The sequence below is a fragment of the Mycteria americana genome, assembly GCF_035582795.1.
Source record: "Mycteria americana isolate JAX WOST 10 ecotype Jacksonville Zoo and Gardens chromosome Z unlocalized genomic scaffold, USCA_MyAme_1.0 Scaffold_18, whole genome shotgun sequence".
Classification (NCBI taxonomy): Eukaryota; Metazoa; Chordata; class Aves; order Ciconiiformes; family Ciconiidae; genus Mycteria; species Mycteria americana.
Genome location: NW_027445436.1, coordinates 15,202,274 through 15,215,286, shown reverse-complemented (window position 1 = coordinate 15,215,286; position 13,013 = coordinate 15,202,274). Strand labels below are relative to the sequence as shown.

At 34.2% G+C, this 13,013-nt stretch overlaps 1 protein-coding gene across 11 annotated transcripts in view; it reads left to right on the top strand.

Annotated features, from left to right (window-relative positions):
• The first annotated feature begins 3,210 nt into the window (after positions 1–3,210).
• Positions 3,211–13,013, top strand: part of LOC142402917 (myocyte-specific enhancer factor 2C-like) — a 96,795-nt gene continuing 86,992 nt past the window's right edge. For all 11 annotated transcript variants that reach the window (XM_075488891.1, XM_075488892.1, XM_075488889.1 and 8 more), the window contains exons 1-2: positions 3,211–3,264; positions 12,053–12,256. In XM_075488891.1, the coding sequence (XP_075345006.1) occupies positions 3,211–3,264; positions 12,053–12,256 (258 nt within the window). The remainder of the gene's footprint in view (positions 3,265–12,052; positions 12,257–13,013) is intronic.

The following is a 13,013-nucleotide window of genomic DNA, read 5'->3' as shown; positions in this document are numbered from 1 at the left end:
GAAAGCCTGCAGTATTATTTGAGTTTTGTAGTACTTTTTCTAACTAGTGCTAGTTTTCTTGCTTTATTTGTGTTAGGGAAATACAATTTATCAGTTAACAAGAACTTTAAATACTTAATACTGTAATCCTTAATCCTGTGGGAACTTTCAGAAAAGTATTGGGAGCACTGCTGAAGTCCTAAAACAGCCATGGAGATTTGTTGGTCTCCAAAGTTATTTACATTCTTTTTGACACAGAAGTCGCCAACCTTTGAAGGTATCAAGGAAAAAAAAGAAATAAATTTGCTAGACAAACTGAATAGCTTTTATTTGAAATTAGACTAGTAAGCAAAAAGCAAATGTGAGAGTGATTTTTTTTATCAATGCAAGAAAATGTAACCTGCTGCCTGTCAGAAGCAGAATTATGTTTCTTTGCAAATTGTATATTGGGTATATATGGTCTAACACATTCTTTCTTCTCCTTCAGCTTCTCTCAGACTGTATGATAATATTTAATAACAAAATCATCCTTGTTCCCCTTCACCTTTATTTTCCTGCTCATCTATTTTTTCACTTAAAGTAAAATTAGTGTATTTAGTGGATTACTCCAGGTAATAAACAAAATTCAGCTCCTCAAGTGTTGCATGAATTATTTTAAGATAATTTTGTGTAGATCATAGGAATTAAGTGTTCTGACTCTAAACTGTCTATAAAAGTTTTTGCTGTTTGAAGGTTAGTCTTAAATGCAGAACTGATAAGTGACACTCACCATATTGCCACTCCACTAAGATTTGTGCCCTTCCTGGTAGATTTCCTAAGTATTCAGTGATTTTTCTGAATTCATTCAGCATCAGAATATTTATCTGCAAAGCAGCTCTCATTCTTGCTAATCATGTCACCACTGCTCAAATCTGTCCACCCTGACCTTCTACACTGAAATGAATTAGACCATAGGCGGGCATAGTGCTGTAAGCCAATAGTTCCACCAATAGTTCCACCAATAGTTCAGCTGAATTAAAGTAAATTGTTCCATATGCATTTGCTGTGAATTAGCATATTGGCTTACTGTTACAGAGAAAGCCTGTTAGACTCCTTTGGGTCCTGCATGTGCATAGGAAAAACCATTCTAACACTCCTTGTATCAGAGGTAAGACTATAGGAAAAACAGGAAAGAAACTTAGTCCAAGGAAATTTAAAACTGTTTCTAAAAATAGACTGGGTTTGTTTGTCAACACTGAATATCAGATAAGACTGTCTCCTAGCTCTGTTTATAAAAAAGTTTTATAAATACATTAAACTACTTTATTTCAGTGTTTTGGACTTTTTTTTTTTTTGTTAATATGATCAAGTGCCTTTGTATCTTTTTAAGCAGTGAAAAGTTGCTGAACTCTTTTCAAATAGGTGAAAAGCAGCAAAAAAATGTTGCAGCCTTTGCACTTTATAATATTGGCAATATGAATTGTTCCATTTTACATGCCATATTCTGTATTACAATAATGATTTAGGGTGATATAAAAAGGCATTCATGTACAAAAAGGTAGTGAATATTATACTTGAAATTTTGTTTTTCCCAGCAAATTAATTATATCATAGTGGCCAGTTATAAATCTCCAACTGACTGCTTATCCGTTAACTCCTTTTTTTCTTAGAGTAATAAAACACTGAGTGGCTTAAATTTTAATGTATGCAAAGAAGATCAAGAGAGAATTGAAGATCAGAATGAGTGAGGTCTAGCTTTTCTACCTCAGTAGCTTTGAATCAGAGCCAAATAATGGATTAAATGGCGAGAACATTGGCTTAGCGTTATGTAACATATTGTGGGAATTTATCAGGTTGGCTGCGAGACGATGAGCTTAAAATAAATAAGGAAACACCAACCTCTGTTTTAAAATTATTAAATTTTGATTTCCAAGTAAATGTTTTTAATATAATATGGAACTAACTTAAACATTTGAAAATAATTTAAAGTGAATCTTGTTCAAATTTGTTTTCTCTTCTGTATTTAAAAGAACTCTATGCTGTTCTATCCAAAATATCTAAATATAAAAATAGATAAACAGGTTAAAACCAGAAAAAATAAGCATATTTTATTTTAGTACCAGATGAACATAATTTGTGTATTTTCTTATATTTTTATCCGATCTTTTATTGCTTAAAATATTTTGCACGTGATAAAAATTAATTTTGTGATTTATGACATTTTGTGAAATAGGGAATGCTTATTACATGCTATTATGTATTTTTATATATTTTGTCTGACTGTTTTGCAATAGAACTGGTATCATAAAGCTCAGGGAGCTGATATCAGTTCATTACTAAAACTGTGAAAATATTTGTTCAAAACATTCTGCATTCCCTATTACTCTGTGTTACATAGCTTGGCTTCTGGTGCAAAAATTCTTAGAAGGAAAGATGTGCATGTTTGCTAGTTATAAATAATTTGTCAAAACGGTTTGAAATTTTCTCTAAAATGAAATGAGGGAAAACACTACTTTTTTCTTGAAGTATCTTGAGTAATACTTGCACCAATCTATATTCTTAAAGAATAAGGTTAAAAGTTTTGGATTTAAACTAGCTGATCTCTCATATATCAAAGAACACTTTAATAAAGGTGCATCCTATTTGCATAATGACAGACTATCACCTCTGCTGTCACAACACAACATTGTTTTCCCTTCAGAAATGAATTAGCTGGTCTACTTAGCATGCATAGATACAGAAAGGTTCATTAACTCTCTGATTTAAGTAATTTTTCATATTAGTGCAGTGAGTGATATTTAAAACTAGTTACCCAATTCTGTTAGTTTTGACAATGTACATTTCAGTCCTTTTACTCATTTCTTGAAATATTTGTGGGCTTGTTCATAAAAAGAAACTTCTGAATGATATTATTGATATTTCCCTATGCATTTCTTACTTTATAGATGCAGTAGATATTTATTATAATTTACTTGTACACTAAATTATAATTAGGACACTTGGTCAACTCCCTATAGTAACTTCTATCTAGTTCTCTCTATTCTATAACTTCTATTCTAGTTCATCTAGTTCTCAATTTTATAGTAACATTTGATTTTGTTTGTGTGTTTAGCATGAAAGGATGGAGGAGACTGTGAGCTGAGTAGTTCAAGTGCTGAAGAAGGAGACTTGTTTTGAGGAAACGGGAAAAAGGAAGAAAAGAAAAGGGAAAATACATAATTTTAAGGAAGGAGAGGAAAAAAAACAGGGACTATGGGGAGAAAAAAGATTCAGATTACAAGGATTATGGATGAACGTAACAGACAGGTGAGTAGCAAAAATACTGTATTTGAACATCATATATTTCTAGGGTGCCTTATTCTCAGAAGTGTTTAAAACAGTGATAATTTTGTATATATACCTATGTATACATATACACAATGTATGGAAGACTATCAAAGAAAAGGTACTTCTGGAAACAATCAGAAACCTCACACATAGCTTTTTCAGATTTAGTAATGTGTAGATAGGAATATATTACTCTAGGCTTTGATTATACAAAGACTGATGTGTATGCTTTACTTTGGGCCCTTTCTCGTAGTCCCTTTGGCTTCACTGTATATTATATATTGTTAAGCACATATGCAAGTTGTTACAGCATTCAAGCTTATAGTACTGTATTTTGTGACCTATTATATTCTGCCTTTATTTGCATGAGGACTTTCTTTTAAATTCACAAATTCAAATTATTTGCATTTCTACATGTTTGCAGTGTTTTTATTTTTACCTCCTGCATAAAAAAATGATGGTACTTCATACAAAAATCTGGTATGTTCTTGTCTGAACGTGGATTTTAAAAAGAATTTGTGCAGCATAACGCATTCTAAAAACAACTCACAATAATATTGTCATGTTGCAGTCATAAAACAAAGTCTCCCTTACCAATGCTATGGCTAAATAGGTCTATCAGGATTGGTTAAATAATTATTATCACTGTTTTAAATAAAATGACTGAATAGCTCAATGTCACATATTAGCAATACTACCGCTACTAGTTAAAATAGGATCATAAATTAGAGTGACTGCTCTTCTGTTTTCAGAAAAATAAAATTCAACAATTGCCATCTTAAAATAAAATCAGTGAAAAGCTACTGCTGTTTACATCTGATGTATCTGATGGGTGTTTTGCTGAAACTGGAGATTCCCAACTGTGAGAAATTCTCAATAAGATTGTTTAACACTATAATTAGTGTTCTGCATACATGTGGCTGAAATTTAGAAGTAATCTTTTTGTAATTGTAATTGTTTTTAAGCGCCTGATATTGAGTTACTATTAGTATATTAGTTCTATTCATTTGATCTATTATTTTCTTCATATATTAAGGTTGTTTTATAAGAAATGATTATGTTGTTGTTAGATTTCAAGGATTTTATAATGCCATAAATAACTCAATCTAGGCATAATGACAAATTATAATTTTAAAGTATGCTTTCCCAGAATTTGTAAATTCTGTATTGTGAGTAGTCATTTGTGTTCTTCATGGCAGAAAATCACATTTAAAAGCAAAAAAATACAAGGATTTATGATGAATACATTTTGTAATTTCCTTAAAGGTTACTTATTGCTGTCAGCCAAGCTAAAAAGCAATAATGTCAATATAAAACCACCACCATATTTCTTTTAATTGGTTTATAATTTGGAATGGAAATTGGATTTGAAATATTGAACTGCATGTATCATTAACTGTTATGACACTGTTTTGAACTCTCCCATACTACCATGGTTTCTTTTCAAAGTGTACCTGAATTATCATTTTGTAAATAAAACTACAAAATTTTGCTATTAGTAACATTAGTTTATACAACACCTTCAGCATCAACTTGTTTACTCAAATACAGGACTTATGGAGGATTTAAATCTCCAATTCTGTCAATCGGGTATCTTTCAAGAAGATAAATTTACTTTAAAAAAATGGATACAGCAAGTGTTTAAGTAAGTCATTCACTGTAGAGTTTCAAGACTTCTAGCACCAGCTTTCAGAACTAATAATTATCAACAAAACTATAACACTAGAATATTAACAACTGTAGTATTAGTGCAGAAAGCATTTATCTTGCTAGGATTTGATAATTTCCATAGTTCTGGTTAGCCAGATACACTGTGAAGCTGAAGATATAGATTTACTGTGCTTTAGCCTCCACATACTATAATTGGCTTGATTCTACTTCACATTTCTATTAATATATTGAAATATAATTTAGAAAGTGTTTCCACTGGTTTTGTCCTCTTTACATTTAGCACCCTGATTTAAAGCTCAGTGAAGTCCATAAAAAGATTTCCATTGGTTCAGTTGAACTGTGGGATAAGGCTTTTCAGTTTTAGCCATATATAAATGATTAAACACAACTGGATTTTTCGCTAATAGCTGATTGGTTTTTTAACCATTTATATGAGATACTTTTTCAGAAGTCTTATTGTTTCTTAAAATATAATATATTTCATAAGCTATTGCTGCTTCTGTGGGGAGTTGCATCATTTATTTATTTTCTAATTTATATGTGTACAGTAATGTTAAAATGCTAGCTGGTTTATATTCCTGCCGTAAATATCTTTTTAATGTATAGAATATATTAAATGGATGCAGAGGAAAAAACTGTTAAAAGTTTTTGATTAATTAAGTTAAAATCCCAACAGAAGCACAGTTCTCCAATGCTTGTTTATAGCTCCATTTGCCATGACATGGAAAGAAGACTATTTAGTTTATAAGACTGGATTTTTTTCCTTCTTACTAGCTCACCAGAAGATGTTTGCAAGAACAGCAGCAAATCTGTTGACTTGAAACTGATTTATTGTTATTTATAATCAAACTCAGTGTGGTTTCAAAGTACAAGGCATGTTAGATGGGAATATGATATACATGGATTATGCATCCTTGGCTTTTTTCAATCACAAATTCTCTGCAGGGCAGCATGTACAGGGAAAAAAATAGGTGGAGCATGTATCAGAACCACGTGATACAGCAATAGCTCAATTCTTCCACCCTCTCCCACTGCAAGGAGGAAGCTGTTTGGATAACAGTTTCTGCAAAAGAGTTTACGTTGTTACAAGGCTTGTGGAAGACAATTTCTGTCCTTGCTTTTCCAATCATTTGCCCAGTGTCCTGACTAGCTATTTAGGTTAACCATTGAACATATTTGTCCTATCAGTATAACAGCTGTTTTCTTCCACACTACTGTCTGCTATGGTAGGAAACTCTTCTACTGTTCAAAGTGCTTCTATTAGCAGATTGGAAAGGACAAAAATAGTGCTGATCTCCCTTCAAGAGGATTTCTTCTGAGCAAGTCTAGTTGGTTGGACTTGTGTACTTTAGTCACCATCCTGGTATTAAATGTAAGTTAAAACTGCCTAAGGAGTTATATGTCTCTGGCTGCAAATCTCATAGAAATGTGCAATATTGGGGTACAATCTATTTTTCCTGAAACTATTTGAAACTTCAAATTTTTTTTATAAGTTAAAGGAAAACTACTGCAGCCTAGACATTAGAAGCCCAGTCCTGTTACCCTGGAGTGCATGAGAGCTCTGTCGTTGACTTAAGTGTAGAATCCAGGCTTTTAACTAGGAGCCATTCATTTAATGTTGTTTCATGTGGGCTGCCAGTTGACTATATTTTCCTGGCCCTCATAGTTACTGTATGGTGACAAAGGGGGCAAGGATTTTTGAATCTTTTGTGCATGATTCCAAATTCTCTTCAGCTGTGAAACTTTCAGAAATACCCATAGCTATCAGAAAAAAATCCCTTTCACTTTGCTTTAAGCCACAGGAAGAAGGAATATAAATAACTGACAGGGTTAGAATAAATGTGTATTTATTTAGGTATTTTGGTTACCATCATGGTATTAAATCTAAATTAGAGGTCTCAAGAGAATCCTGTTATAAGTAGCCAATATGATCAGAGACTTCCTTTTTGTTATGATGACATTGGATAATATAGTCTTAGTAAATGTGGGATAAATAAGACATTTTTGGTAGTGCTGTTCAAGCTCATGAGATTGTGATAGCCTTGCCAATGAGCCATCAGAATAGACTGCATACTTTATATCAGTGGCACCACCAATAGAACTGGTAGCCAAAAATATTAGCAGTGACATCTGATGTTGGAAGCTCCTGACTGCTACAAGTTCTTTATGCAGTAATTCCTATCAGTCAGATTGGAGAAGGCTGCTGTGAAGAAATCTGGGTTGTTTGAAAAAAGAGGAAGGATATTTGTAAAAACATGGCTGAAATTTATTTTCAAGTGAAAAATTATTTCAACTAGCTCTGTCATGGTCAACACACAAAGGAAAATTTTCATTCATTCCCCTAAGAAAAATCCTTATAATTTTTCCCATTTCTTTTGTTACCTGTTTGAAACATTTTTGTTAGTTTTAATGAGGGCCTTTTGGGGTCAACCATAGACTGGGATCATCTGAAGCTGTCTTTACACCAGTCCAAGCAGGGTTGCCCAGGCTTAAAATAAATAGGTGTAAGGATGTAATGGTATTGTATTACTGTTTACAAGGTCACTTACAAAATGTTTCATTAAATCCATGGTCTGTGAGCTAAATTCAGAGGCACATTGACTCAGGAAGAGGGCATATTGACCCAACAACATTCTAATATCAGGTTTGGAACATGCTCTTACTTTTAATATGCTGATATTTCTAGTTATTATCAAGAAAGATCTGGTCTTACATGGCAAGCCACCATTTTTTATCCCTCTGATTGTCTTGTTCATTAGTTCTGCATTTTTTTCTTGCTTGTGATGCATGCTGTTGGGAGATTCCCAATTTAAACTGAGCTGAGCTTAGCTAATGACTGCACACTTTGTTTGCAACATCTTTCAATTTGTAATGAGCTGCCGGGGGCTTAAGTGTTATTAAATACCATAGGAAGTGTATACTTCAATATTAAGACACTTAAATATTAAGACACCCTTTTCAAATAGCATGTCTCTCTAATTCTATGGGCTATTACAGTAATAAACATTCGATGCTTAACTTTTTCATGTGTTAAACTTTTTATCATTCTTTGATTCCAGCAAATCTGTAGAGGTATAAAACAAGACTTGCTGCAGTTAGCTCAACAGAGAATGAATTAAAGTATATAAGTACAGTGAGGTTATGAGGCAGGGGAAGAATATCCTGGAAGGAAATGACCATTTGCAGAAAGACCTAGATTTGTTCTAGCTAATTCTGCTAGCTTCAAAACTAATTTCAGGCTTGTGCATCTATTTTTATCTATGCTTCAGCTCTATTTAAAAAGAAAGAGTAAAAGATTATTGGCTGATTCAGAACCTCCCCTGTAGAAACAGAAGAGAGCCTTGCATATTAGCGCTAAAATGAATGCAAGTTACAGAAGAAACTTTTTTCCATCAGTTTCCTGATATTTCCAGTCTTCCTTCATGGGGTGTCTTGATTTTATTCAAGATCTTTTAGGATTTTTTTTTCCCCCCAAAGAATTCTTTTTACATGAAAACATATATGCTTAACTGTGCAACTAAGCATCATTCTGTCCAATGAACCTTTGTCTTAAATATAATATTCTCTTTATCTTTTACATATATTTGAATTCCCCCTCTTGTTTACATTACATTGCACATAGGAAGAAATATCCTTGGAATGTATCATTACAGTTAGGCCCTAGTCCTATTTTTTTCAGAAGAAAAGTTAGGTTTATGTAAGCAAAGAATACACCCCAAGTTTTCATGACTCCCAAATTGTAGTGACCTGCACAGCCCTGATAGCACTTTTCATGTTGTGCCAGACTACCTCAGAGGTAAAGTTTTAAGAGAGATGCTAAACTAAGTCATGAATTTCTAGAATGTAGTTAAGTGTGTTTGTATTACAAATGTATGTTTTGAGCATAATTTAGAGTGAATTAGTGTAAGGTAAAGTTTTAGGTCAAATTACTTTTAATTTGAAGTGTGAGCAAGAAGCCTAAGTAAAGAGACTGCAATATTAAAGAAGCCATCTCCCAACACAGTAGAGCTGAAAACTAATGCAGACACAGGCACAGCCTTGCTTTCTTGCAAGGAATGGATTGGAAAACCCTGGGGGAGAAAGAACTGGAGGTGGGAAACAGAACTGAAGCCACTGTGGAGAGGAAGAAGTTACATACTTCCTGTTATGAAAGGAAATGCAGACAAATGTGCTTCCTGACCATTTGCTCAGCAGGGGATGAAATATTCTTTGACTTTTACCTTACAAACATTTTAGCTGCACAGAACTAGTAAACATGGTTTTTATCCTAAACATCTATTTATACCTGCCAGAAACAGCAATAGGATAAAGAAAAAAGTCCACTATCTTGTATACTGTATTAGCCAGTGTGGTTTTGATTGAGATATGATTTTTTTTCATTAATGTGATGTCTTTGCCTAGAACATGTACATATATATACATCTATAAATAATGGATTTAATCTTATCTGTCTGATTCAACTAAAGGAAATGAAATAGCAGAGATTCACCATTATTATTCTTGCATCCCTATCTGTTCTTTAGATCTTAATTTATAAGTTAAAGTGTGAAGCATACTTGATACTGCCTAACCTACTAATTTCTGAGTTGCTATATCATCTGTTAATTAACACATTTTCAAATTATCCCTCCTCTTAACTCAAGAAGAAAAAAATTAATATTGAAGATCCACCGTCATTTTAGGATTTGGGAAAACTAAATTATATTGCTATTTTAAGTTTTTGACCAGTTATTTATGTACTAATATACTAAAAACAGGGCATAACAAAGAAGTACAAAGCCTTTTTTATACAGATTAATCATGAACATTTTATTTGTTATAACTATAATTAATACGATATATAATAGAAAATAATATAGCTATATAATAGAAAATATATAGCTATATAATAGAAAATATATAGCTAACTCTTCTTTATCTGGACTATTCAGCAAGTTGTAGCTCATTATGCTTCAGGCTTTCCAGGACAATAGTTCTTTTACCAGAATGTATCACTATTGTCTCATACCTGTAAGTTATGCTGAAGGGTTATAAGAACATGGAAGGAGGCTGCTGAAGGTTCCTTCGCTGCTCTTTAAAGGACCTTTCATTTAATCATAGAATCATAAAATGGTTTGGGTTCAAAGGGACCTTTAAAGATCATCTAGTTCCAACCCCCTGCCATGGGTAGGGACATCTTTCACTAGATCAGGTTGCTCAGAAAACCCATCCAACCTGACCTTGAACACTTCCAATGATGGGGCAGCCACAACTTCTCTGAGCAACCTGTTCCAGTGTCTCACCACCCTCACAGAAAAAAATGTCTTCCTTATATCCAATCTAAAACTACCTTCTTTCAGTTTAAAACCATTGCTCCATTGCTCCTTGTCCTGTCACTACAGGCCCTGGTAAAAAGTCTCTCTCCATCTTTCTTATAAGCCCCCTTTAAGTATTGAAAGGCCGCAATAAGGTCTCCCAGGAGGCTTCTCTTCTCCAGGCTGAACAACCCCAACTCTCTCAGCCTTTCCTCATAGGAAAGGTGTTCCAGCCCTCTGATCATTTTTGTGGCCCTCCTCTGGACCCGCTCCAACAGGTCCATGTCTTTCTTGTACTAGGGACCCCAGAGCTGGATGCAGTACTCCACGTGGGGTCTCACAAGAGCAGAGTAGAGGGGCAGAATCACCTCCCTCGACCTGCTGGGCACACTCCTTTTATGCAGCCCAGGATACGATTGGCTTTCTGGGCTGCAAGCGCACATTGCCGGCACATGTCCAATTTTTCATCCACCAATATCCCCAAGTCCTTCTCTGCAGGGCTGCTCTCAGCAGCCATATTTTTCTTTAAAAATCTTGTCACTGAAAATTCCTGGAGAAGAACAAAGATGTAAAAACCCCACAGTCATTGTATACACTTAGTGGAAATTGCATATAGGAAGAAACAGAAGAAGAAGAAACAAATTCAATCATACAATTAGCTTAAACATCTCATGCTGTTTTCTTACTCTAAGCTACATATCTTATTGGAACTTGTAAGCTAGTGCAGAAATTAAAAAAAACCCTGCATTTATTTGATGTGCAGGTCTTTGTCAAAACAGTCCCTTTGGAAAATGATAATTATGTACATACTGCTTAGGATTTGCATAAAGTTTTAGGGCAATAGTTGATTTACTGAGAATTTCTAAGCACATCCCTATTTTTACCTATATAATATGACCAGAGTCACGTACTAAAAACTGACAGTTCATATTTCTAAGCATCTACTTTGACATGGTAAGACCTTATTTCAAAGATGATATTTGTTGCTGGCCATCTAGTGTTTGTTCTTCATTCTTGCTTTATTTCTCATTTCTCACATGAGAACTTGAGTGTTAAATAAGATGTATTTGAATTGCTAACACTAGTGTGGTGGGTTGACCCTGGCCAGCAGCCAAATACCCAGCAGCCAAATACATTAATGTCCCCGCTTCCTCCTCCTTTCCCTGAGCTTTTGTTGCTGAGCACGATGTCATATGGTATGGAATATCCCTTTGGTCAGTTCGGATCAGCTGTCCTGGCTGTGTCCCCTCCCAACCGCTTGTCCAGCCCCAGCCTACTGGCTGAGGGTAGGGGGGGAAGAGAGAAAGCCTTAACACTGTGCAAGCACCGTTCAGCAATAGCCAAAACATTGGTGTGTTATCAACACTGTTTTAGCCACAAATGCAAAGCACAGCACCATACGGGATGCTATGAAGAAAGTGAACTCCATCCCAGCCAGATCCAGTAACAACTAGATATTTCTTCAAAACTATTGTGTTTTTGTATGAACACCATATCTCTTTTACACTAAGGTGCAGTTTTAAAATATTGATGGGAAAGATGTATGCAGTATAAACAGAGTGTTTAAGAAGGGCAAAAGTAGCATCAACACTACATAGTGCTACTATGTCCCATACTATTTATTTGTAGCTTGAGTTTTGTGCAATGAGAATTACATATATTTCCTCAGTTACATAACACATCCACATGGATACTTATATTCTATTTTGGATCTTTATTTATTTATGCTCTTCTAAAGTTGTTCAACTCAAAGACTACAGCAGTCACATGTTATGTGGACCTTTTTTCTTTTTTTTTTCCAGGTGACATTTATGAAGAGGAAATTTGGGTTAATGAAGAAGGCTTATGAGCTTAGTGTCTTATGTGACTGTGAGATTTCTCTAATCATCTTCAACAGCACCAACAAACTGTTTCAGTATGCCAGCACTGATATGGACAAAGTGTTGCTGAAATATACGGAGTACAATGAGCCACATGAAAGTCGAACAAATTTGGATATTTTTGAGGTAAGATTTTATATTTTGTGAGGATTCTTTTTTGAGTTTGCTCTGAGACAGAGGTACTCAATTAAGATCTTGTTGTAATAGCAAAACACTCAGAGCAATATTTAAAAATTGTTTCAAAGCACCTAAGATTAGGCATCTAATGGTATAATTTTAAAAAGCATTGGAAGGATGAGGTCCTGTCTTAAAGATATAGAAATCAATGCGAATTTGCTCATAAATGCTACCAATATGTTTAGCTCTGTTACCTCTGGTCAGCCCATATTCTGTTCTGTAGAATACAAATTCTGTCCCCAAAATGATCCCCTGTCCTCTTTTAGTGGTACATAGCCTGAATATTCTTAACAGGAAAAGCTTCCTGTGATATTTTTATTCTTTCCTGAAGGCTTTCTTGTGGGAATGGGTGAGTAGGTGACTGGTAAGGGATTTATAATATGCTTATAACATGAATGAAGACTTTTGATCATGAGGACTATGATTTTTCAAGAAACTTGAGTGAAAATCTAAAGTTTTAAATAATATCTATTTGTTGTAACTTTGAGATTTTTAAGAAAGAACACTGTACCTGCAAAATCCCTTTCCTGCATGAACAGTGGCCTAATTTGGTCAGGCTGATAGGCAATTTTGCAAGCAGATGTGTAATTTTGTGGGTACACTCAAAATTCAGTGTGCATTTCTTTTTACTCCTGTAAAAGCAGCCAAATAAAAGTAGGTAACTGAAATTAATATTATTTATTTTGAGTAATTAACAATAAGCAGA